Consider the following 25,316-nt stretch of genomic DNA (forward strand, 5'->3'; position numbering starts at 1 on the left):
GACATGTACCAATTGGTACAGTGACATTTGTGAGGAAGGCGCTGCCTCACCCGCTGAGTTTCTCCAGCATATTTGTCTACCTTCGATTTTCCAGCATCGGCAGTTCCTTCTTAAACATAGCATAAGTAACCCTTGCTTTGCCTCACTCTCCATCACTCCCCCACCCTAGTTCCCCGACTAGTTTCATTGTCCACCTGGTTAATTTCACTGTTTGTGTGTCTCCGTGTCACCTTCCTCGAAGCCAACAATGATCCATTCCACAATTCCTTTATCCTCATCTGCTTTGATCTGTCCTTTTCACACCTTACATGCGCTTTGTACCCTTCTGGGCTTGTCCCGCTTGGTGATCTTTTTAGCCAACCGCCGAGGACTGTCACAGTCGTAGCGGCTCGCCGGGGAAACTGGCGACAACCGACGTTCACCTGGTCGACCACCTACAACACAGCCGAGAGCATTACACAAACCAACCTCCCTTCCATTCTTTCCTGCACTTTATTCCCTGTACACTGTGGATGGCCCAATTGTTATCAATAGACAATAGACAACAGTTACAGGATTAGGCCATTCTGCCCTTCGAGCCAGCACCGCCATTCAATGTGATCATGGCTGGTCATCCCCAATCAGTACCCCGTTCCTGCCTTCTCCCCATACCCCCTGACTCCGCTATTTTTAAGAGCCCTATCTAGCTCTCTCTTGAAAGCATCCAGAGAACCGGCCTCCACCGCCCTCTGAGGCAGAGAATTCCACAGACTCACCACTCTCTATGAGAAAAAGTGTTTCTTCGTCTCCGTTCTAAATGGCTTTCCCCTTATTCTTAAACTGTGGGCCCTGGTTCTGGACTCCCCCCAACATCGGGAACATGTTTCCTGGCTCTAGCGTGTCCGTGGTGACATGGAGGGTGTGACTGCCAGTGAGGCAGGCAGGGGAACAGAGGTGAGGACTGAGTTAGACGACTGTAGGTAGGATGCACAACCCGACCAGGGCACCGTGACTCGGGGCCATTCCAGAGGGAACAGGGGAGAAAAATGTTGTTATTGAGACCCAAAATGTCACCTATTCCTTTGCTCCATAGATGCTGCCTCACCCGCTGAGTTTCTCCAGCATTTTTGTCTACCTTTGATTTTTCCCGCATCTGCAGTTCCTTCTTAAACTATACATAAGCACTTCGATACATCTTAGATCAGCATCTCAGATACAGTACTGGTGTATAGCAGTAGTTGACACATGGGGAACGTAAAGACAGCCGTGGCAGTTCTGTTGACAGCTGGACCCAGGCGACTGGACCAAGTCGCCGTTCCTTCCAGGCCAAGAAACACAAGGAGGGATGGAGGGGTTGGTCGGTGGAGAAGAGGGGCTCTGTACTCCGAGTCCTCCCGCGGTCTGCAGCTGCAACAACACATGAATCACTTCCTCTCGCCAGCCTGTGGCCGAGCTGCAAACACTGGAGCTTTTCTCCACACCTCGCCTGGCCCGTTCAAGCAGGCAGCCGGGCCACGGCAAGGGGAACACGCAGCTCCATCTTGATAGACACAAAATGCTGGTGTGGCTCAGCGGGGAGGAGAGGGGAGAGAGGAGAGGGATGGGAGAGGAGAGGAGAGGGGAGGAGAGGGGAGGAGAGGAGAGGGGAGGGGAGAGGGGAGGGGAGAGGAGAGGGAAGGGGAGGAGAGGAGAGAGGAGAGGAGAGGAGAGGAGAAGAGAGGAGAGGAGAGGAGAGGAGAGGGGAGGGGAGAGGAGAGGAGAGAGGAGTGGAGTGGAGGAGAGGAGAGAACTCCATTTTGATTCTAGGCAAGTGCATCCACACTGTACCCTTTCTGCTCTCGTTATAAATGCAAACAATCTTGAACTGAAAGAAGGGACCCGACCAGAAACGTCAATCATCCATATGGGTCAGTCATAGAGTGATACAGCATGGAAACAGGCCCTTCAGCCCAACTTGCCCACACTGACCAACATGCCCCATCTACACTAGTCCCACCTGGTCCATAATCTCTCTAAATCTGTCCAATCCATGTACCTGTCTAATTGTTTCTTAAACGTTGTGATAGTCTCAGCCTCAAGTCCCTTGGCAGCTCATTCCTATACACCCACCACCGTTTGTGTGGAAAGATTACCTCTCAGGGTCCTGTTAAAACTTTCCCCACCCGATTAGCTTCTCCAGAAATACTGCCTGACCCACTGAGTTACTCCAGCACTCTGTGAAACGTCACCTATCCATGTTCTCCACAGATGCTGCCTGACCCGCTGAGTTACTCCAGCACTCTGTGAAACGTCATCTATCCATGTTCTCCACAAATGCTGCCTGACCCGCTGAGTTACTCCAGCACTCTGTGAAATGCCACCTATCCAGGTTCTCCACAGATGCTGCCTGACCCGCTGAGTTACTCCAGCACTCTGTCACAAAAAGTTTTTTCTCACCTCAGTCTTAAATGGCCCCCCCTTTATTCTAAGACTGTGGCCCCTGGTTCTGGACTCGCCCAACATTGGGAACATTTTTCCTGCATCTAGCTTGTCCAGTCCATTTATAATTTTATATGTTTCTATAGAATACCCCCTCATCCTTCTAAACTCCAGTGAATACAAGCCTAGTCTTTTCAATCTTTCCTCATATGACAGTCCCACCATCCCAGGGATCAATCTCGTGAACCTACGCTGCACTGCCTCAATCACAAGGATGTCCTTCCCCAAATTAGCAGACCAAAACTGTACACAATACTCCAGATGTGGTCTCATCAGAGCCCTATACAACTGCAGAAGAACCTTTTTACTCCTATACTGGTTGTGTGTTGTATAGCCGTTACACCTGTTGAGCCTACCTGTTGAGCCTCTTGCAGGATGTGACCAATGCTTTGTTGAGGTGTGGGAGGGTGGTGGCTCCGGCCTTGACAGCCTCCAGGTCCAAAGGATAGCTGGCCTTCAGGTACTCGTGCGACATGGTGGTCATTCCGTTGGCGGCACTGTACGGAGAGGAAAGAGAATAGGTTCAGGAGGAGGGAGTGCAGGCAAGCCGAGATAGACCCACCAGAGGGGCCGGCGAGAAGACCCCCGAGAACACCCCTGCAAGGTCCAGCTCTGCAGACGGGGAACCGGCACGCCCGCAGCTTTGCTCACTTTGCGCTGGGCCTCTCTCTCTGACAATGGAGGAGGCCCAGGCCCACTTACCTGGCAGGGGAGCAACCGTGATCAAAAAGGCGAGTCTATCCCATTCTATCCAATTTGAGATACCAGCTACCAAGACAGATGTGTACAGCAATTCATTCTTCCCCCGCACAATTAAAGCCTGGAATAGTCTTCACCCTAGTTACCCAACTAGACGCAACTAAATTTAAGGTAGCTCTTCTTCTCCAAGGGCCCTTTTTTTGGCTTAAGTCCACCCTCCGCCATCTCCAGTTTAAATTCCATTTGGAATATTTTGGAGGACCAAGCACCAAGCACCAAGAACCAAGGAAGGAGAACCTCACCGGCACGTCGCCGGAGACCGGGAATTCATCGGCTGTGGTCCGTGGAGCGATGCTGCAGACCGGGGCCCGCACGGACCGTCCAGCTCGCCCGCTGCGGAGGGAGTGGCGCCCGGTCTAGCCGAGCCACAGGTAACTGCAGGGTCTCCAGCAGCCCACTCCCCCCTGTCCAGGCTGTTCACTCCCTCCTGGCCCCCCCCCCCCGCTAGACACTGCGGAGCTCGGCTGGACCAGGCGCCGCGACATCAGGCCGAGTATGTGGACTGCACGCGGCCTACAGTGGTGGCGGAGAACACCACGGCCACGCTTGGCCAGGCCAACCCTGCGACGTCGCCAGGACAACGGGCCTTCACGGTCAATTCAAGATCCCTGCACTTACAACAACTGGGACTTGGATATGGTCCGCAAACTGGCGACTCTGTATACCGTCTCAGTGAACTACTGCTATACACCAGTACCGTATCCGAGATGCTGATCTAAGATGTATCGATGTATCGAAGTGCTTATGTATAGTTTAAGAAGGAACTGCAGATGCTGGAAAAATCAAAGGTAGACAAAAATGCTGGAGAAACTCAGCAGGTGAGGCAGCATCTATGGAGCAAAAGAATAGGTGACGTTTCGGGTCTCAATATCAACTACATTTTTCTCCCCTGTTCCCTCTGGAATGGCCCCCAGTCACGGTGCCCGGGTCGGGTTGCGCATCCTACCTACAGTCGTCTAACTCAGTCCTCACCTCTGTCCTCACTGGCAGTCACACCCTCCATGTCACCATGGACCACGTTGGAAGCAGTTATTCTAGCAGGCGTACCTGCCTCCAGAAACACAGCGTCCGCTTAATTCTCCCCATCCCTCATGTGCTTCAGAGTCTGAAGCTCAGTCTCCAGGTGTCCACCTTCAGTATTAGTTCTTCAATCAACCAGCATTTCTACTCAACAGCCAAAAATCTGTAGCCTCCCTTTGATCTGGTATTTTTGCTTGATCAATGGCGTTTTATCATTCATGTTTTATTATTATTAATGTTTAGTGCTTTCAGATTCAGATTCAGATTCAGATTCAATTTTAATTGTCATTGTCAGTGTACAGTACAGAGACAATGAAATGCATTTAGCATCTCCCTGGAAGAGCGACATAGCAAACGATTTGAATAAATAATAATATGTGTCCGGGGGGGGGTGGTGATTGGCAGTCACCGAGGTACGTTGTTGAGTAGAGTGGAAAGAAGCTGTTCCTCAACCTGCTGGTTCGGCAACGGAGAGACCTGTAGCGCCTCCCGGATGGTAGGAGGGTAAACAGTCCATGGTTGGGGTGAGAGCAGTCCTTGGCGATGCTGAGCGCCCTCCGCAGACAGCGCTTGCTTTGGACAGACTCAATGGAGGGGAGCGAGGAACCGGTGATGCGTTGGGCAATTTCTCAGCGGGTTTCAGAGTCATTCGTAACTGTCACTGTATGTCATGTTGTTACTTGTAGGCGGAGCACCAAGGCAAATTCCGTGTGTGTGAATACTTGGCAAATAAACTTACTTCCTTGCTGCTGATGTGGTTACCATGATTAACCAAGGGGTCCGCCAGCTCGGACATTGTGCAGCTGCGGCACGTCGCGTGATCCTGCATCGCATCTCTCACAATCCATCTGCAAGCTTCTTTCTTATTGCTGCTCAAGGTTTTGCAGGTCTCCTCAGCCCCTCCCCCGATGCCTCCCGGGCCAAAACCTCGAGATGCACTTTCCCTGCACACAGCACTAGCCAAAGCCTCAAGAAGCACTTTCCCTCCACGCATTTATGAAAGAACTGCAGATCCCGGAAAAATCGAAGGTAGATAAAAAATGCTGGAGAAACTCAGTGAGTGAGGCAGCATCTATGGAGCGAAGGAAATAGGTGACATTTCGGGTGGAGGTCCTCTTCAAACTGAAGAAGGGTCTCGACCGGAAACATCATCTTTTTCTCCACACGGCACTTCCTCGCAACACGGCAGCTCCCAACAGGCCGCTCTCCGCCAGTCTGCCATCCCTTCTGTCCACTGCAAACTATCTCCAGCTAAGCCTAGCGGACACCTACTTCACTCTAATGTCTCTCCTCCACAATTAGCACTCTCAAACTGCAACTCTAACTTCTTCCCACTGACTTTTTAAAAATCCTTTGTCCTTTAAAAAGCAGATTCTTACTTAGACATAGACATAGACATAAAAAATAGGTGCAGGAGGAGGCCATTCGGCCCTTCGAGCCAGCACCGCCATTCAATGTGAACATGGCTGATCGTCCCCTTTCAATAACCCATGCCTGCCTTCTCCCCATATCCCTTGACTCCACTAGCCCCTAGAGCTCTATCTAACTCTCTCTTAAAACCATCCAGTGACTTGGCCTCCACTGCCCTCTGTGGCAGGGAATTCCATAAATTCACAACTCTCTGGGTGAAAACGTTTTTTCTCACCTCAGTCTTAAATGACCTCCCCTTCATTCCAAGACTGTGTGTGGCCCCTGGTTCTGGACTCGCCCAACATGGGGAACATTTTTCCTGCATCTAGCTTGTCCAGTCCTTTTATAATTTTATATGTTTCTATGATTACTTGTCCACTACTTGCATGCAGCAAGATTCCTTTTCTCCCTCTGCCTTCATGGTTTTACAGGCACGGACTCGGTGGGCTGAAAGGCCTGATTCTGTGCTGAGTTACTCCAGCACTTTGCGTCCATCTTCACTTTGTACCAGCGTCTGTAGTTCCTTTCTACACTTCCCCCATTTGTGTTCCACAGTGTGGTCTGAATCTACAATCTTCCTACTTTGAGGCACGACTGCTTTCAAAGGGCACAGTTTACAACTGGAGGAGTTGTTACTTTGAGCTGCAGTATTGCAACTATAGTTTGAACCTTTGGAGGTTTATCAGTTTATAAGGTTTATTAACCTTTATTAGTTGCCAAGTTGCAGACATAGAGATATAACCAGCAATAATATATAACCAGAGGGCTTGTGTACAAAAACAGGGATGTAATGCTGAGGCTCTATAAGGCGCTGGTCAGGCCACATTTGGAATATTGTGAGCAAATATGGGCCCCATATCTGAGGAAGGATGTGCCGGCTCTGGAGAGGGTCCACAGGAGGTTTATGAGAATGATCCCAGGAATGAGTGGGTTAGCATATGATGAGCGTTTGATAGCACTGGGCCTGTACTCGCTGGAGTTTAGAAGGTTGACGGGGAACCTCGTTGCGACTTACAGAATAATGAAAGGCATAGACAAGAGTGGATGTGGAGAGGATGTTTCCACTAGTTGGAGAGTCTTTGAACCAGAGGTCTTGGCCTCAGAATTAAAGGGTGCTCTTTTAGAAAGATGAGTAGCAACTTCTTTAGTTAGAGGGTAGTTCATCTGTGGAACTCAATTCCACAGAGAGCTGTGGAGGCCAAGTCAGTGGATATTTTTAAGGCAGAGATAGATACATTCTTGATTAGAACAGGTGTCAAGGGTTATGGGGAGAAGGCAGGAAAATGGGGTTAGGTGGCAGAGATCAGCCATGATTGAAGAAAGGTCTCGAACCGAAACATCGCCTATTCCTTCTCTCCATAGATGCTGCGCATAGATGTTTCTCCAGCATTTTGTGTCTAGCCATGATTGAAGGGCGGACTAGGCTCGATAGACATTCAATGAGATTGAACCCTGGGCTTCCTGTTCAATGCAGCATTGTTCAAGACTCGACCTACACCATCCGTGCTAAACCATGCAACACACAGCCCTCAGGGACAGCTGCTCTTCCCCTTTGAACATCAGAACGTAATGCTGGTCCACCCTAAAATAGACTGCACTGCAACTGCACAACATCTTTGATTCAGAGAGAAGCCAGATAAATGAGTGAAGGTGGCAAGAGAATAAGATTGGGACAATAAGGTGAAGGGGTTGTGGAGAATGGGGTTGAGAGGGCAAGATAGATCAGCCATGATTGAAGGAGGGGGTGTGAGATTGCAACCTTCACATGGTCCGCCCTGTTTCAACGAATGCAATCAACCTGGCGTGCACAATCAAATAAGATCAAATAGAACAAGTTGTCCTACAATTTTAGGCTGTGCACACCAAACGCAAGAAGAAGAAGATTGAAGGACATTCTTACTATTGAGGGAGTGCAGCTTAGATTCACCAGGTTAATTACCGGGATAGCGGGACTGTCATATGACGAAAGAATGGAGCGACTGGGCTTGTATTCAATGGAATTTAGAAGGATATAACAAACATATAACCATATAACAATTACAGCACGGAAACAGGCCATCCGACCCTTCTAGTCCGTGCCAAGAACACATAATCTCCCCTAGTCCCATATACCTGCGCTCAGGACCATAACCCTCCATTCCCTTCCCATCCATATAACTATCCAATTTATTTTTAAAATGAAAAAAAAACGAACCTGCCTCCACCACCTTCACTGGAAGCTCATTCCACACAGGTGGCTACCACTCTCTGAGTAAAAGAAGGTTCCCCCTCATGTTACCCATAAACTTCAGTCCCTTAATTCTCATGTCATGTCCCCTTGTTTGAATCTTCCCTACTCTCAGTGGGAAAAGCTTTTCCACGTCAACTCTGTCTATCCCTCTCATCATTTTAAAAACCTCTATCAAGTCCCCCCTTAACCTTCTGCGCTCCAAAGAATAAAGCCCTAACTTGTTCAACTTTTCTCTGTAACTTAGTTGCTGAAACCCAGGCAACATTCTAGTAAATCTCCTCTGTACTTAGATGAGAGGTGATCTTATAGAAACATATAAAATTATTAAGGGATTGGACATGCTAGATGCAGGAAAAATGTTCTGGATGTTGGGGAAGTCCACAATCAGGGGCCACAGTTTAAGAATAAAGGGTAGGCCATTTAGAACTGAGATGAGGAAAAACTTTTTCACACAGAGAGTTGTGAATTTGTGGTATTCTCTGCCTCAGGGGGCAGTGGAGGCCGATTAACTAGATGCATTCAAAAGAGAGTTAGATTTAGCTCTGAGGGCTAGTGGAATCAAGGGATATGTGGAGAAGGCAGGAATGGGGAACTGATTGTGGATGATCAGCCATGATCGCATTGAATGGCGGTGCTGGCTCGAAGGGCCGAATAGCCTACACCTGTGCCTATTGTCAATGTATCTATGAATGGCGGAATAGACTCGATGGGTTGAATGGCCTAATTTGATCCATGCAGATGCTGGAATTGGTAGACACAAAACGCTGGAGTAACTCAGCAGGTCAGGCAACATCTCTGGAGAAAAATAATTGGTGACATTTTGGTTTGAGTTACTTCTTCGGACTGAGAGTCTGGGGAAAGGGAAACAAGAGCTATAGACCCCGTGATATAGAGAGAGATATAGAACAAATGAATAAAAGATTGTAGGAAGGAACAGCAGATGCTGGTTAAAACCGAAGATAGGCACAAAATGCTGGAGTAACTCAGCGGGACAGGCGGCGTCTGGAGAGAAGGAATGGGTGATGTTTCGAGTTGGGACCCTTCTTCAGAATGAAGATATGCATAACAAAAGTAACGATGATGAATGAATGAATGAATGAATGCTTTACTTGAACCCTAACGTTGATCAAGGATCAAGGTAAGGTAGAGCCCACAATGGTCCATTGTTGGCTGTGAGCTGGCATCCACAATTTCTTGCGGTCTTGGATCAACGCTCTATGAATATAACAAACCTATCGCCATCCCTGTGCGAGGAGCCGTTGCTGAGGCATCCTCACGTGCACAGTCAGTCCCCGCGGGGTGAGTTTGGCCGCAGTTACCTGTCAGCTGTGCCGTCCTGTGCCACGGGGGAGAGGCATGGACCGGTGCTGCCCGTGAAGGTGCTGGTGGAGGCAGAGCGCGGGGGCAGCGGCGGCTTGTCATCTTCACCATCTACAAAAGGAGAAACCAGTGACAGCTACTCGACAAGGTACAACGTCCACTGCAAATGGGCGCATGGTGAAAGGACATATATGACGTTGGTGAGAATGCACTTTCCTTTGCTAATAATAGTAAAGTTTATCACAAGTTCAAAGGACCATTCATTTACTGTTCAAATGAACCGTCAATGCAAAAAAATGAATATACAATAAACCGTCCTTGGTACAGATCTATTTGTAATGGATTTTGCAGACAGCGGACTGTCTCTTTGAGAACACGGGCTGCTGTTACACAACCGAGGTCAATGGAATTGACAAGGCGTGGGAATTGACAAGCTGTTGGAATTGCCAGTGCTGGAATTGACAAGGAATTGAAATGGACAAGGTGCTGGAATTGACAAGGTATTGGAATTGACAAGGCGTTGGAATTGACAAGGCGTTGGAATTGACAAGGCATTGGAATTGACAAGGCGTTGGAATTGACAAGGCGTTGGAATTGACAAGGCATTGGAATTGATTAGGCGTTGGAATTGACAAGGCATTGGAATTGACAAGGCATTGGAATTGACAAGGCATTGGAATTGACAAGGTGCTGGAATTGACAAGGCGTTGGAATTGACAAGGCGTTGGAATTGACAAGGCGTTGGAATTGACAAGGCGTTGGAATTGACAAGGCGTTGGAATTGACAAGGCGTTGGAATTGACAAGGCATTGGAATTGACAAGGCAAATTGACAAGGCGTTGGAATTGACAAGGCGTTGGAATTGACAAGGCGTTGGAATTGACAAGGCGTTGGAATTGACAAGGCATTGGAATTGACAAGGCGTTGGAATTGACAAGGCGTTGGAATTGACAAGGCGTTGGAATTGACAAGGCGTTGGAATTGACAAGGCGTTGGAATTGACAAGGCATTGGAATTGACAAGGCATTGGAATTGACAAGGCGTTGGAATTGACAAGGCGTTGGAATTGACAAGGCGCTGGAATTGACAAGGCGTTGGAATTGACAAGGCATTGGAATTGACAAGGCATTGGAATTGACAAGGCATTGGAATTGACAAGGTGCTGGAATTGACAAGGCGTTGGAATTGACAAGGTGCTGGAATTGACAAGGCATTGGAATTGACAAGGCGGAATTGGAATTGACAAGGTGCTGGAATTGACAAGGCATTGGAATTGACAAGGTGCTGGAATTGACAAGGTGCTGGAATTGACAAGGTGCTGGAATTGACAAGGCGTTGGAATTGACAAGGTGCTGGAATTGACAAGGTGTTGGAATTGACAAGGTGCTGGAATTGACAAGGTGCTGGAATTGACAAGGTGCTGGAATTGACAAGGTGCTGGAATTGGAATTGACAAGGCGTTGGAATTGACAAGGTGTTGGAATTGACAAGGTGTTGGAATTGACAAGGCGTTGGAATTGACAAGGCGTTGGAATTGACAAGGTGCTGGAATTGACAAGGCATTGGAATTGACAAGGTGCTGGAATTGACAAGGCGTTGGAATTGACAAGGCATTGGAATTGACAAGGCGTTGGAATTGACAAGGCATTGGAATTGACAAGGCGTTGGAATTGACAAGGCATTGGAATTGACAAGGCATTGCAATTGACAAGGCGTTGGAATTGACAAGGCATTGGAATTGACAAGCCGTAGAAATTGACAAGGCATTGGAGTTGAGGCACATAATTTTTTTTCTTGTGTGTATGACTGCAGAAACAACATTTCATTTGCGCCTCTATGAGGTTCAAGTGACAAATAAATTGTATTGTGTATTGAATTGACAAGCCGTAGGAATTGACAAGTACTGCTTGCAGTCTTTTGTCCAGGGGCGAGGATAGAAGTAGAGAAGTAGAAGCCAGAGGCTTACGACATGAGGGCAGACATTTAAGAGGGACATCAGGAGCATCTTTTTAAATTCAGCGGGTAGCCCGTATCTGGAATGAGATGCCTGAGGAAGCCATAGAGGTGGGTACAATTACGACTATCAAAAATCATTTGGTCAGATATATGGTCGTGGTCAGGTCGGGGGGAGTTCCTCTCGACACGGGTACCATGTAATCCCATGCTATCTGCTCCATGGTCGGATAGTCGGCAACTAAATCGTCTCCCCCACCTGGTTTGCCAGGTGAGGAGGGAGCTGTGGACCCCCAGCAGGACCAACAACAAGACCTGTCAAAGGGCGGATGAGCTTCTGAGTGAGCCGCACTTCAGTAGAAGTTGCGATCACTGTCGTGCACGGCATTGTAAGGAATAATGATAAAGCATACACATCAAATTCCTGTACTTCCAGCGGCGGAAGTCGGCAGGAAATGGAGGACAGAGATGTGTGGTGCGTCTGTCACCGTTCCCGTCGGAAACCAGCACCACTGTGTCGCTAATGTCTTCAACGAAGATGAGATATATGGATATGGAGGGTTTAGAGGGAATTGGGGCCAAATGTACACAAATCGGAGTAGCCCAGTGTGCCAACTAGGTTGGCATGGTAGAGATGGGCCAAATGGCTTGGTTACCTGCTGTGCTGTCTGGGCTGTGCAGGATGAGTATATATGGGTGTCACTCTCCATTTATTAGAACGGAGATGAGGAAACTCTTTTTCACACAGAGAGTTGTGAGTCTGTGGAATTCTCTGCCTAAGAGGCCGGTTCTCTGGATACTTTCAAGAGAGAGCTAGATAGTGCTCTTAAAGATAGCAGAGTCAGGGGATATGGGAAGAAGGCAGGAACGGGGTACTGATTGTGGATGATCAGCCATGATTACTTTGAATGGCGGTGCTGGCTCGAGGGGCCGAATGGCCTACTCCTGCACCTATTGTCTATTGTCTATTAACAGTGGCCAGGCTAAAGACAGCAGCCAGTCACCAGAGGATACATAGCTGTTTCCACTGCAAAGTTACCTGAGTAATCCTTGTCCTCTGCCGTCTCCTTCTTGTCCTCTCTCTCCACCACGTAGAGCAGGGTGCTGACCAGGCCCTGGTTTGGCTGAAGGTAGGACGTGATGAGCTCATTCAGGGTTTTGAATCTCCTCACCTGCACCCCTTGCGACGTCTGATTCAATTGAAAGCACATGGTTGTATCACGGTGGACATGACGATAACACACCCATGACAGACACAAAGTCTAGTTTAGACAATAGGCAATAGGTGCAGGAGTAGGCCATTCGGCCCTTCGAGCCAGCACCGCCATTCAATGTGATCATGGCTGATCATCCCCAATCAGTACCCCGTTCCTGCCTTATCCCCATATCCCCTGACTACGCTATTTTTAAGAGCCCTATCTAGCTCTCTCTTGAAAGTATCCAGAGAACCGGCCTCCACCGGCCTCTGAGGCAGAAAATTCCAGGCTCACCACTCTTTGTGAGAAAAAGTGTTTCCTCGTCTCCGTTCTAAATGGCTTACCCCTTATTCTTAAACTGTGGCCCCTGGTTCTGGACTCCCCCAACATCGGGAATATGTTTCCTGCCTCTAGCGTGTCCAAGCCCTTAATGATCTTATATGTTTCAATAAGATTCCCTCTCATCCTTCTAAACTACAGGGTATACAATCCCAGCCGCTCCATTCTCTCAGCATATGGCAGTCCTGCCATCCCGGGAATTAACCTGGTGAACCGACGCTGCACTCCCTCAATAGCAATTTTGAACAAAACACAAATTGCTGGAGGATCTCAGCGGGTTCAGGCGGCATCGGTGGAGGGAATTAACAGACAACATTCCGGCTCGGGACATTTCAGTCTGAAGAAGGGTTCCGACCCAAAACATTGCCTGTCGATAGAGGCAGCGTTAGTAGAGCTGCTGCTTCACCGGACCAAACACCCAGGTGCGTTTCTGACCTCGGGTGTTGTCTGTGCGGAGTTTGCACGTTCTCCCCGTGACCACATGGGTTTCTTCCGGGTGCCCCGATTTCCCTCCAGCACCCCAAAGATCAGCCAAAGATCATCGCCAAAATCAGACCCTCTCTCACACCTCCCGCTGCTGAAAGACTCATCCATGCCTTCATCTCCTCCCGACTGGACTACTGAAACTCACTTCTCCTTGGCATCAGCTCCACCTACATCAACCGACTACAACTGGTCCAGAACGCAGCCGCCCGACTCATCACCCACACCAAATCCTGGCATCACATCACTCCAGTCCTCAAACAACTTCACCGGCTTCCCATCTCCCACCGGATCACCTACAAAATCCTGATCCTCACCTACAAAGCCCTCCACCATCTGGCCCCCCCATATCTCACTGACCTCCTCTCCCCCTACCAACCCTCACGGTCCCTCAGATCCACATCAGCCGGTCTCGTCTCCATCCACAAGTCCAACCTCCGCAGTTTTGGGGACAGAGCCTTCTCCAGGGCAGCTCCCAGGCTCTGGAACTCCCTCCCCCAACTGATCCGCAATTCCGTGTCCCTCACCATCTTCCAGTCCCGCCTCAAGACCCATCTCTTCACCTCTGCCTATCCTTAGCCCCACGTCCCCCTCCCTTTTCATCTGTGCTTGAATTGCCTCATATTGTGTTTTGAATTGAATTCTGTCTTTAATTTGTGTACTAGTCATGTCTCTACTATTTATTTCATTCCGCTTACATGTTTTTCCTCTACTTGCTAAATTTTTGTAAGGTGTCCTTGAGACTCTGGAAAGGTGCCCATAAATAAAATTTATTATTATTATTATAAAGATGAGGTTATTAGCCTTTGCAAATTTCCCCTGGTGTACAGGAGGCTTTGAGTGGGAAACGCTGATTCCGCTGTGTGGGGATGTTGATGTTAAACTGTATCGTGTGTTGTGTTCTTTTTATTCGTATGGCTGTACGGCGACTCAAATCTCACTGTACCAATGTGACAAATAATGTAAACTTGAACTTGAAACTGGGATAGCATAGAACAATGGTCGGCGTGGACTAGGTGGGCCGAAGAGCATGTTTCAGACCTGTATCTCTGAACGACACTTAAAGCCCTGTCCCACGGTGCGAGTTCATTCCAAGAGCTCTCCCAAGTTTAAAAAAAATCAAACTGGTGGTAAGCACGGAGAATGAACGTAGCGGGTACGTCGGAGCTCGGGGACGGCTCTTAGCGCTAACGGCAGGTACTCGGGAAGACTCGCTAATGGCAGGTAAGCACGGGAAGACTCGTGAAGATTTTTCAACGTTGCAAAATGTCCACGAGAGCCCCGAGTACCGACGAGCGGCCATTACCGTAAATCTCCGAGTTCAAATCAGGGCAAACTCGGGAGAGTTCTTGGAATGAACTCGTACCGTGGGACAGGGCTTTAAAACATTCCATTCATGGATGTTGACTGACCCGCTGAGTTCCTCAAGCACTTTGTGTTTTCTGCTCAAGGTACATTGTGTAAGTGTCCAGCAGGTCACTGGGCTGTAATCTAAGCACATCGGTACCTGATCTCACCTGTATCCACCTCACCTGTATCCACTTGCCAGACTTTGTCCTGCTGCTCATCCTCCCCCCAACCACCACAATCCACCCTAGAAGTGTCCCGACCCAAAACATCGCCCCTATCCACGTTCTCCAGAGATGCTGAGTTACTCCAGCACTTTGTGTCTTTTCTTTTTAAACCAGCATCTGCAGTGCTTTGTGTCTACACGGATAGCATCTCTGGAGAACACGGATAGGTTACATACACGGGGGTCTTTTATCTCTTACCTGTACAGCCAGAAAATCATCTTCATCGGGTAAGATCCTGTAAGTATGCACATGCTTTTGAAACCTAGAGCAGACAAGAATAAAATTAGTACATTTACCATTTAAACTGGTCAGATATTAAGTTCAATGCAGTTAGAGCTATAGAATCATACATGGAAACAGGCCCTTCAGCCCAACCTGTCAATGCCGACCACCGTGCCCCATCTAAGCTAGTCCCATATGCCCACCAACCCAATTAACCTACGAAACTGCACGTCTTTGGAGTGTGGGAGGAAACCGGAGATCTCGGAGAAAACCCATGCAGGTCACGGGGTCAAAACCCATCACAGGTCAACGTGCAAACTCCATACAGACAGCACCCGTAGTCGGGATGGAACCCGGGTGTCTGGTGCTGTGAGGCAGCATCTCTGCCGCTGAGCCACCGTGATCTGCAATAGGAAGTTAGCACTATGCTACACATCGTGACTGCATTGGAAACACAGTCACAGAGTCATACCGCAAGGATTTTATTTGGCAAATGTCAAATGAGAAACTCATTCCGTTGAGCGCGTCAGTGAGTGAATTAACGAGCTTGACGTTTGCTGCCAAGCATCTGCTGATGTAAACAGTGTCTGCAACTTACTGCAGCTCAATCACTCAAGTCTGAAGAAGGGTCTCGACCCAAAGCCTATCCATGTTCTCCACAGATGCTGCCTGACCCGCCGAGTTACTCCAGCACCCCGTGAAACGTCACCTATCCATGTTCTCCACAGATGCTGCCTGTCCCGCTGAGTTACTCCAGCACTCTGTGAAACGTCACCTATCCATGTTCTCCACAGATGCTGCCTGACCCGCTGAGTTACTCCAGCAGTCACCTATCCATGTTCTCCACAGATGCTGCCTGACCCACTGAGTTACTCCAGCACTCTGTGAAACGTCACCTATCCATGTTCTCCACAGATGCTGCCTGACCCGCTGAGTTACTCCAGCACTCTGTGTCCTTTTACAGTCAGAGAGTCACAGTCAGACAGCGTGGAAACAGGACCTTCGACCAACTTGCCCATACCGGCCAACATGCCCCAGCTACACTAGTAGTCCCACTTGCCTGTGTTTGGCCTGTCTTATCCATACACCTGTCTAACTATTTTTTAAGTGTTGGGATAGTCCCTGTCTCAACTACCTCCTCTGGTAGCTTGTTCCATACACCCACCGCCCTTTGTGTGAAAAAGTTACCCCTCAGATTTCTATTACATCTTTCCCCCTTCACCTTAAACCTATATCCTCTGCTCCTCGATTCCCCTACTCTGGGCAAGGGACCCGATCTATTACTCTCATGATTTTAAATACCTCTGTAAGATCACCACTCATCCTCCTGCGCTCCAAGGAATAGAGACCCAGCCTGCTCAACCTCTCTCAACAGCTCAGATCCTCCAGTCCTGGCAACATCCTCGTAAATCTTCGCTACACCCTTTCCAGCTTGACAAAATCTTTCCTATAACACGGTGCCCAGAACGTCTTATACAACTGCAACATGACCTCCCAACTTCTATGTTTAAGAAGGAACTGCAGATGCTGGAAAATCGAAGGTAGACAAAAATGCTGGAGAAACTCAGCGGGTGAGGCAGCATCTATGGAGCGAAGGAAATAGGTAAAGTTTCGGCCGAAACCAAGTTGAATGTTAGGTCTTTATTCGCTGGAGCGCAGAAGGTTAAGGGGGGACTTGATAGAGGTCTTTAAAATGATGAGAGGGATAGACAGAGTTGATGTGGACCAGCTTTTCCCTTTGAGAATAGGGAAGATTCAAACAAGAGGACATGACTTCAGAATTAAGGGACAGAAGTTTAGGGGTAACATGAGGGGGACTTCTTTACTCAGAGAGTGGTAGCTGTGTGGAATGAGCTTCCAGTGGAAGTGGTGTCGGCAGGTTCGTTGGTATCATTTAAAAATAAATTGGATAGGCATATGGATGAGAAGGGAATGGAGGGTTATGGTATGAGTGCAGGCAGGTGGGACTAAGGGAAGAAAAGTTGTTCGGCACGGACTTGTAGGGCTGAGATGGCCTGTTTCCGTGCTGTAATTGTTATATGGTTATATGGTTAAGATTCAAGATTCAAGAGATTCAAGAGAGTTTATTGTCATGTGTCCCTGATAGGACAATGAAATTCTTGCTTTGCTTCAGCACAACAGAACATAGTAGGCACTGACTACAAAACAGATCAGTGTGTCCATATACCATTAAGAACCCTTCTTCAGACTGGAGGAAATAGGCAACGTTTCGGGCCGAATCCCTTCAAGGAAATAGGCAACGTTTCGGGCCGAACCCCTTCAGGTTTCTGCGCTGCATCACTAAACTAAACTGAAGAAGGGTCTCGACCCGAAACGTTGCCTATTTCCTTCGCTCCATAGATGCTGCCTCACACGCTGAGTTTCTCCAGCATTTCTGTCTATCTCCCAACTTCTATCCTTCGCTCCATAGATGCTGCTGCACCCGCTGAGTTTCTCCAGCTTTTCTGTGTAACCTTCGATTCTCCAGCATCTGCAGTTCCCTCTTTAACATTCTATACTCATATCTTCATCATCATTGGGTCTAACTCATGGGTACTAAGGGAGTAGAGAAGTGAGAATGTGGCAACTCAAGACACCGTCGCCTTTACATGGGCAACAAGCGATGGGAATGAATGTCACCCTTGTCACAAACGCCCAGATCCTATGAAAACATGTAAAACCATAAGTGCGAGAATGCGGGGAAAGTCAATAAAAGATTAAGAGGTGCATTAAAACATAGAACATGTTAGTGAAGGGCCTGGATAGAGTGGATGTGGAGAGGATGTTCCCACTAGTGGGAGAGTCTAGGATTAGAGGTCATAGCCTAAGAATTAAAGGACTTTGGTGTAAATCAGCGGCTGCAGTTCCTTTAGGAAGGAGATAAGGAGGAATTTCTTTAGTCAGAGGGTGGTGAATCTGTGGAATTCTTTCCCACAGACGGCTGTGGAGGCCAAGTCAGTGGATATTTTTAAGCAGAGATAGCCAGATTCTTGATTAGTACGGGTGTCAAGGGTTACGGGGAGAAGGCAGGAGAAGGGGGTTAGGAGAGAGAGATAGATCAGTCATGATTGAATGAATGGTGGAGTAGGCCTAATTCTGCTCCTGTTACTTATGACCTTATGAAAGTTGTCGTGCTAATACTAAGGTTAGGACAAACTGTGCCACTGTGGGGGAGACCAGGGCCATCAGTCTGAAGAAAGAGATGAGTGCATCAGTGAAAGAGAGTGCCATTTAGTGGCTGTAAAGTTAAAATGCACTAAAGATTAAGGGCCGAATAAAAAAATGATTGAAGAAAGGTCCCAACCAGAAACATCACCTATCCATCTTCTCTTCGACTGGCCTGACCCGATGAGTTACTCCAGCACTTTGTGTCTAACCATGTGCCACTTGGGCTGGTGAACATTTTCTGTGACAATTTATTTATTAGCCTCTTAATGTTTAATACGTTTAAACTTTACAACCACTTAATGGCACTGACTGACTTTCTCTTTCGCTTTTTCTCCTCAGAAATCCATTTAAGACAGTTAGGTATAGAATGTGTTAGAAATATCCTCTCCCCTGAGACCCCACATTGGTTCCCTTCCCATTTAGAGGAATTAGAGGAGGGCACCAGTAAGTGTGCAGATGAACTGTACACCGCAAGGGCCAGGAAGCGAGCGGGTAAGATCATCTCTGACCCCTCTCACCCTGGCCACAAACTCTTTGAATCACTTCCCTCTGGAAGGCGACTCCGGACTGTCAAAGCTGCCACAGCCAGACATAAAAACAGCTTTTTTCCACACTCTACTCAATAACCAAAAGTCTGTAGCCTCCTTTTGCTCTGGTATATTATTTAATTCACATGTTTAATCAATAATGTTTTATTATTAATGTTTAATGTTTTATGTATCATTCCTAACTGAAACGGTATGTCATGTTAGATAATAGATAATAGACAATAGATAATAGGTGCAGGAGTAGGTCATTCGGCCCTTCGAGCCAGCACCGCCATTCAATGTGATCATGGCTGATCATCCCCAATCAGTACCCCGTTCCTGCCTTCTCCCCATATCCCCTGACTACACATCTGCGCCTTCCTCCCTCGGAACATGGACCCTTTGCAGTTCGCATACCGTCCGAACAGATCCACGGACGATGCGGTCTCCCAGGTCTTGCACACTGCTCTCTCCCATCTGGACAGCCAGAAGGGGGGCTACGTGAGGATGCTGTTCATAGACTACAGCTCAGCCTTCAACACGATAGTCCCCACCAGACTAGCCGGGAAGCTAATGGAATTGGGACTCAACACCTCCCTGTGTGCCTGGGTCCTGGACTTTCTCACCGCCAGGCCCCAGGTAGTCAAGATGGGAGGGAATACATCGAAGTCCCTTACCCTGAGCACAGGATCGCCCCAGGGTTGCGTCCTCAGCCCCCTATTGTACTCCCTGTACACACATGACTGTGTGGCTAGGTTCAGCTCCAACTCAATAATTAAGTTTGCTGATGACACTGTGGTGGTGGGCCTGATCTCAGACAATGATGAGAAGGCCTACCGGGAGGAGGTGGCTGATCTAGCACTCTGGTGCCAGGATAACAGCCTCCTCTTGAACATCAAAAAAACGAAGGAGCTGGTCATTTAGGAGGGCACATCATCCGTTCGGCCGAACGCACTATGGGAACTTCACTTGCCCCCCCCTGCAGGAACTATACATCAGGAGGTGCAACTCCAGAGCCAACAATATCATGAGAGACCCCTTCCACCCCTGCAACGGACTGTTCCAGCTGCTACGGTCAGGCAAACGCCTCCGTTGCCATGCGGTGAGAACAGAGAGGTTGAGAAGGAGTTTCTTCCCAGAGGCCATTCGGACTGTAAACGCCTATCTCACCAGTGACTAACTCTACTGAACGTTTTTCCTTCCATTATTTATTATGTAAAGGTATATGTGTGTTATGATGGTGTTTATAGTTTGTTTGGTTGTTTGTCTTTTTTCAGAAAAGTCCGCGAGCATTGCCACTTTTATTTCACTGCACATCTCGTATGTGTATGTGACAAATAAACATGACTTGACTTGACTTGACTTGAGAATGTGTGTCCAAGCCCACCAATGCCCGTCTGCAGTCTGTTGAGACGGCGCCAGGTTATCCACGGTTGGTCGGAAACCTGGTGGGAGTTTCTCGGAGAGATCGATTGCCATGTAAATGTTTTCCGGAGATTTCTCTAGTCTCTCTTCCCAGAGTTTGAGTCTTCTGGACATTTTCATGGTGTCCTCCCCTAATTCCCCATTTACTGGTGCCCTCCCCTAATTCCCCATTTACTGGTGCCCTCCCCTAAACCCCCATTTACTGGTGCCCTCCCCTAATTCCCCATTTACTCGTGCCCTCCCCTAATCCCCCATTTACTTTTGGCATGTTGGCCTTTATAACAAGAGGAGTTGAGTATAGGAGCAAAGAGGTCCTTCTGCAGTTGTACAGGGCCCTAGTGAGACCACACCTGGAGTATTGTGTACAGTTTTGGTCCCCTAATTTGAGGAAGGACATTCTTGCTATTGAGGGAGTGCAGCGTAGGTTTACAAGGTTAATTCCCGGGATGGCGGGACTGTCATATGCTGAGAGAATGGAGCGACTGGGCTTGTATACTCTGGAGTTTAGAAGGTTGAGAGGGTATCTTATTGAAACATGTAAGATTATTAAGGGTTTGGACACACTGGTTACCGATGTTGGGGGTCCAGAACCAGGGGCTATGGTTTAAGAATAAGGAGTAAGCCATTTAGACTGGAGATGAGGAAACACTTTTTCACACAGAGAGTGGTGAGTCTGTGGAATTCTCTGCCTCAGAGGGCGGTGGAGGCCGGTTCTCTGGATACTTTCAAGAGTGAGCTAAATAGGGCTCTTAAAGATAGCGGAGTCAGGGGATAAGGGGAGAAGGCAGGATTGGGGATGATCAGCCATTGAATGGCGGTGCTGGCTCAAAGGACCGAATGGCCTACTCCTGCACCTATTGTCTATTGGTGCCCTCCCATAATCCCCCATTTACGATAGGTAGAAAGAAATGCTGGAGAAACTCAGCAAGTGAGGCAGCATTTATGGAGCGAAGGAAATAGCCAACATTTCGGGTGAAACCCTTCTTCAGACCCCATTTACGTTCGGAGGCTTTGTCTTTGATGTTATTCCAGTCCTCACAACAAACCTCCAAACTATTTCACATAGAACATAAAACAGTACAGCTCAGGTACAGGTTCTTCAGCCCACAATATCCTGCCGAACTAGATATCAAGATAAAGATCTCATGTGCCGGCATGTCATCCGTATCCCTCCATATCCATGTGCTGATCTACAAGCTATTTCTACACCACTATCGTATCTGCCTCCACCACCACACATGGCATCGTGTTCCAGGCACCCACTGTGTGGAAACAGGCCAACTTGCCCGCACCGAGCAACATGCCCACCTGCCTGCGTTTGGCCAATATCCCTCTAAACCTATCCTATCGACAAACCGGTCTAAATATTTCTTCAACGTTGCAATAGTAAACATAACGATAGAAAAATCGATTGCAATTGTTGTCTGTACTTCCCTTCCACAGATGCTGCCTGACCCACTAATTGAGACCACACCTGGAGTTTTGCGTACAGTTTTGGTCTCCTAATCTGAGGAAAGACATTCTTGCCATAGAGGGAGTACAGAGAAGGTTCACCAGACTGATTCCTGGGATGGCTGGACTTTCATATGAAGAAGGACTGTATATACTCGGCTTGTACTCGCTAGAATTTAGAAGATTGAGGGGGGACCTTATAGGAACGTACAAAATTCTTAAGGGGTTGGACAGGCTAGATGCAGGAAGATTGCTCCCGATGTTGGGGAAGTCCAGAACAAGGGGTCACAGTTTGAGGATGAAAGTCTTTTATGACCGAGATGAGAAAAAAAAGAGTGGTGGTGAATCTGTGGAATTCTCTGCCACAGATGTAGTTGAGGCCAGCTCATTGGCTATATTTAAGAGGGAGTTAGATGTGGCCCTTGTGGCTAAAGGGATCAGGGGGTATGGAGAGAAGGCAGGTACAGGATACCGAGTTGGATGATCAGCCATGATTATATTGAATGGCGGTGCAGGCTCGAGGGGCCGAATTGCCTACTCCTGCACCTATTGTCTATGTTTCTATGTTTCCTGCAGCAATATTGACCAAATGATTGTGACAAATTCCAGGATAGCTCAAAACTCTTAACATTGAAACTCTGGACCTGGAACTGAGCTACTATCTACCACATTGGGTACCCTCAGACTACCTTTGATCGCACTTTACTAGCTTTACCTCGCACTAAACGTAATTCCGTTATCATGTGTCTGTACACTGTGAATGGCTCGATTGTAATCACTAGAGCCAGGATTTTGCCATAAATGCCGTGCCTTTTTTGATGATTTCATCAAGAATATGCCTTTTTCATGATCGAGTGCCTAAATCAGCCTTTTTTTGCCGTTTTATTAAAACGGCGTGCTATTTTCTCTAGTTGTACCGTGATTACAATGACGTTTTCTATGTTGACACGTTAATATTAATGTAATTATTAACGTGTTAACATAATATGAATTACAAGGACAATTTCACCACTGGGGCGATACCAGGAGCGCCACCGTCAGTCATTCATTCATTCGTGCTGCTGCCCGCTGGTTCAGTCTTCTCCAACATCTATTCATTGCTTCCAATTTTACAAACTTCCCACAAGCTACCACTTCCCGTTAGAAACGTGGCGAAACATTAGTGAATAACTTTCAACAAAGTAACTGACGATATCCGTAAAGTTCCTGGCGATGTAGGCAAATGTGAGGGTGATTTTAGCTAACAAAGATCTTGAAGAAATACAAAACATAGCTAAGGTTCCCAAAGGTAGTTGTAATGCACAAGATATCGACATGGTTATAGAGTCTGTAGCTTGTGTCGGGTATGCACCAGTGACCTCAGCTGAGGTAGAAATAAGTTTTTTCACAACTGAAGCATATTCTGTCTGACAGACGGCATAGTTTAACACCAGATAATATGAAAAAAATGCTAGTAATTAGTGCAACCAGGCAACTTTGGCCATTTAATGCAAAATACCTCTATATTATTATTTTTAACCATATTTTGGTGGTGGAAATACATACTTTTATGCCTTTTTGTGTCAATAAATGCCTTTTTTGTAATTTTATTACGCCTTTTTGCCTGCCTATTTCAGAGTTTTTCAGTGCCTAAGCATGCAGGCTCTTGTAATCAAGTCTTTCTGCTGACTGGTTAGCGAGCAACAAAAGCTTTTCACTGTACCTCGGTACACGTGACAATAAACTGAACTGAACAGGAAGATCACCGGCCCGGTCTCTGCTTGACGTTTTGTTCAACTGTGCTTAAATCATCAAATCCAGTTCCGTTACACACTGCTTCATCACGGCTTTTCCTTCCCCTTCCCCTTATCTTCACAGGAACAAGGTTTACGGGTGAGTGTGCAGTCTCGGAGGAATTCAACTCCACCAGAGACCAGACCTTACTCACTAAATAAACCCGTCAGACGTTCACATTAAATTTCTCAATCTTCCAACTGCATTCCAAACTATTAGACATAAATGAAAAACTTTAGTACTTGTCCTCGTTATTTTTGGTTTAAAAATTAACATCAATGTCTGAACCCAGTCACAAACCACTCTTCACATTTTAATAAATAGGTCAGTATGGGATTGGTAGACACAGGCAGAACGTACAAACTCTGTACAGGTAGCACCCGTAGTCAGGATCGAACCCCGGTCTCTGGCACTGTAAGGCAGCAGCTCTACCGCTATGCCACAGCTGACATTATGGAAGAGGTGATTGTCCTGGCACCGTGTTACTAAAGGGCCTGTCCCACTTACGTGTCCTTAGCACGCAAATTACACGACCTCGTCGTCGGGTTGAGGCGCACGGGCATCGTATGGCTGCGCGGGGCCGGTCCCACTGAGAAGCGCGGAGGGGTATGTAGTTGTGCGTAACATCGCGCGGGGCTCCGAAATTTTTGTAGCAAACAAAATGTTTGCGCGCCAACGGCCTGTCGCAGAACTGACGGCCAAAGTAGGACAGGGCCCAAGACCCTGGCTCGACGCAACGTGTCACCTCCGACAGCAGCAGAACCAGGCAAACGATCGCCGAACTCGGCATGGGGCTCACGGCCGTTGCGGTCCGGATCCGCCCCCACTTCTACTCCCAGAGCGGGGCCAAGAAAACGGAAGATAGACAAAAAATGCTGCAGTAACTCAGTAGGACCGGCAACATCTCTGGAGAGAAGCAATGGGTGACGTTTTGGGTCAAGACCCTTCTTTTCAGACTGAAGAAGAGTCTCGACACGAAACATCACCCATTGCTTCTCTCCAGAGATGCTGCCGGTCCCGCTGAGTTACTCCAGCTTTGTGTCTATCTTCAAATGACGTCACGCGCGCCAGACGGCTGTGCGGGCGCATGAAATCGGGCCCGACCTTCGCGGGACCGTCGCAGCTCAACGCGACCGCAAGGTGGCGTAATTTGCGTGCCAAGGACACGGATGTGGAACAGGCCCTTATGCTCTTTATCTCCTTCCTGTACTTTGTCTCATAATTATTTGAGCTCTGCTCTGGAGTAGTTGAGGTGAATATCACGGAAACCTGGGTATGATGTGTAGGAGGTTCTCGACCCGAAACGTCACCTATTCCTTCGCTCCATAGATGCTGCCTCACCCGCTGAGTTTCTCCAGCATTTTTGCCTACCTTCGATTTTTCCAGCATCTGCAGTTCCTTCCTACAAATACTCAGTATGGCATTGAGCCATAGAAACAAAGAAATGAATGGTGGGACAGGCTTGATGGGACGAATGGCCACGGCTCCTACATTCTTATTCTCTGCACTCTCTCAATCACTCCACCTATTCCCCTCATGATTTTAGACAACGCTAAAGGGTGAAGTTAAAAGTTGTCCACAATGTGCTGGAGTAACTCAGCAGATCAGGAGAATATGGATCGGCGACACCAGATCGGGACCCCTCTTCCATCAAAGATTGCCTTCTGAGGAAGTGGGAGAGGCAGACACACTCACACCCTTCAAGATGTGCCCAGTGGAGTGCTTAAATCACCATTGCATTGACGATTGTAAATCAGGTGCTGCCAAATGGAATGAGGAGGGATGGAACATCGTCAGATGGAACATGGTGGGCCAAAGGGCCTGTTTCTGTGCTGCATCTTTGGTACAGAATGCGACAGCGGAAGGCGTCACGCGTACTAAAGGACTCACCTCATCCCGCACATCATTTGTTTACCCTTCTGCCCTCAGGAATTCGTTACAGGTCCAACAACTCACACACCACAAGATTAACAAACTTGTCTCTACCCCAAGGCTATCACCACTCTGA

At 47.9% G+C, this 25,316-nt stretch overlaps 1 protein-coding gene across 1 annotated transcript in view; it reads right to left on the reverse strand.

The window, feature by feature from the left end:
• inppl1a (inositol polyphosphate phosphatase-like 1a) overlaps window positions 1-25,316 on the reverse strand; it is a 157,026-nt gene that overhangs the window by 53,892 nt on the left and 77,818 nt on the right. The window contains 4 exon segments of the mRNA XM_055631529.1: window positions 2,814-2,954; window positions 9,196-9,307; window positions 12,189-12,339; window positions 14,940-15,003. Of these exon segments, the coding sequence (XP_055487504.1) occupies window positions 2,814-2,954; window positions 9,196-9,307; window positions 12,189-12,339; window positions 14,940-15,003 (468 nt within the window).

Source organism: Leucoraja erinacea, unplaced genomic scaffold (assembly GCF_028641065.1).
Source record: "Leucoraja erinacea ecotype New England unplaced genomic scaffold, Leri_hhj_1 Leri_78S, whole genome shotgun sequence".
NCBI classification, from domain to species: Eukaryota; Metazoa; Chordata; class Chondrichthyes; order Rajiformes; family Rajidae; genus Leucoraja; species Leucoraja erinaceus.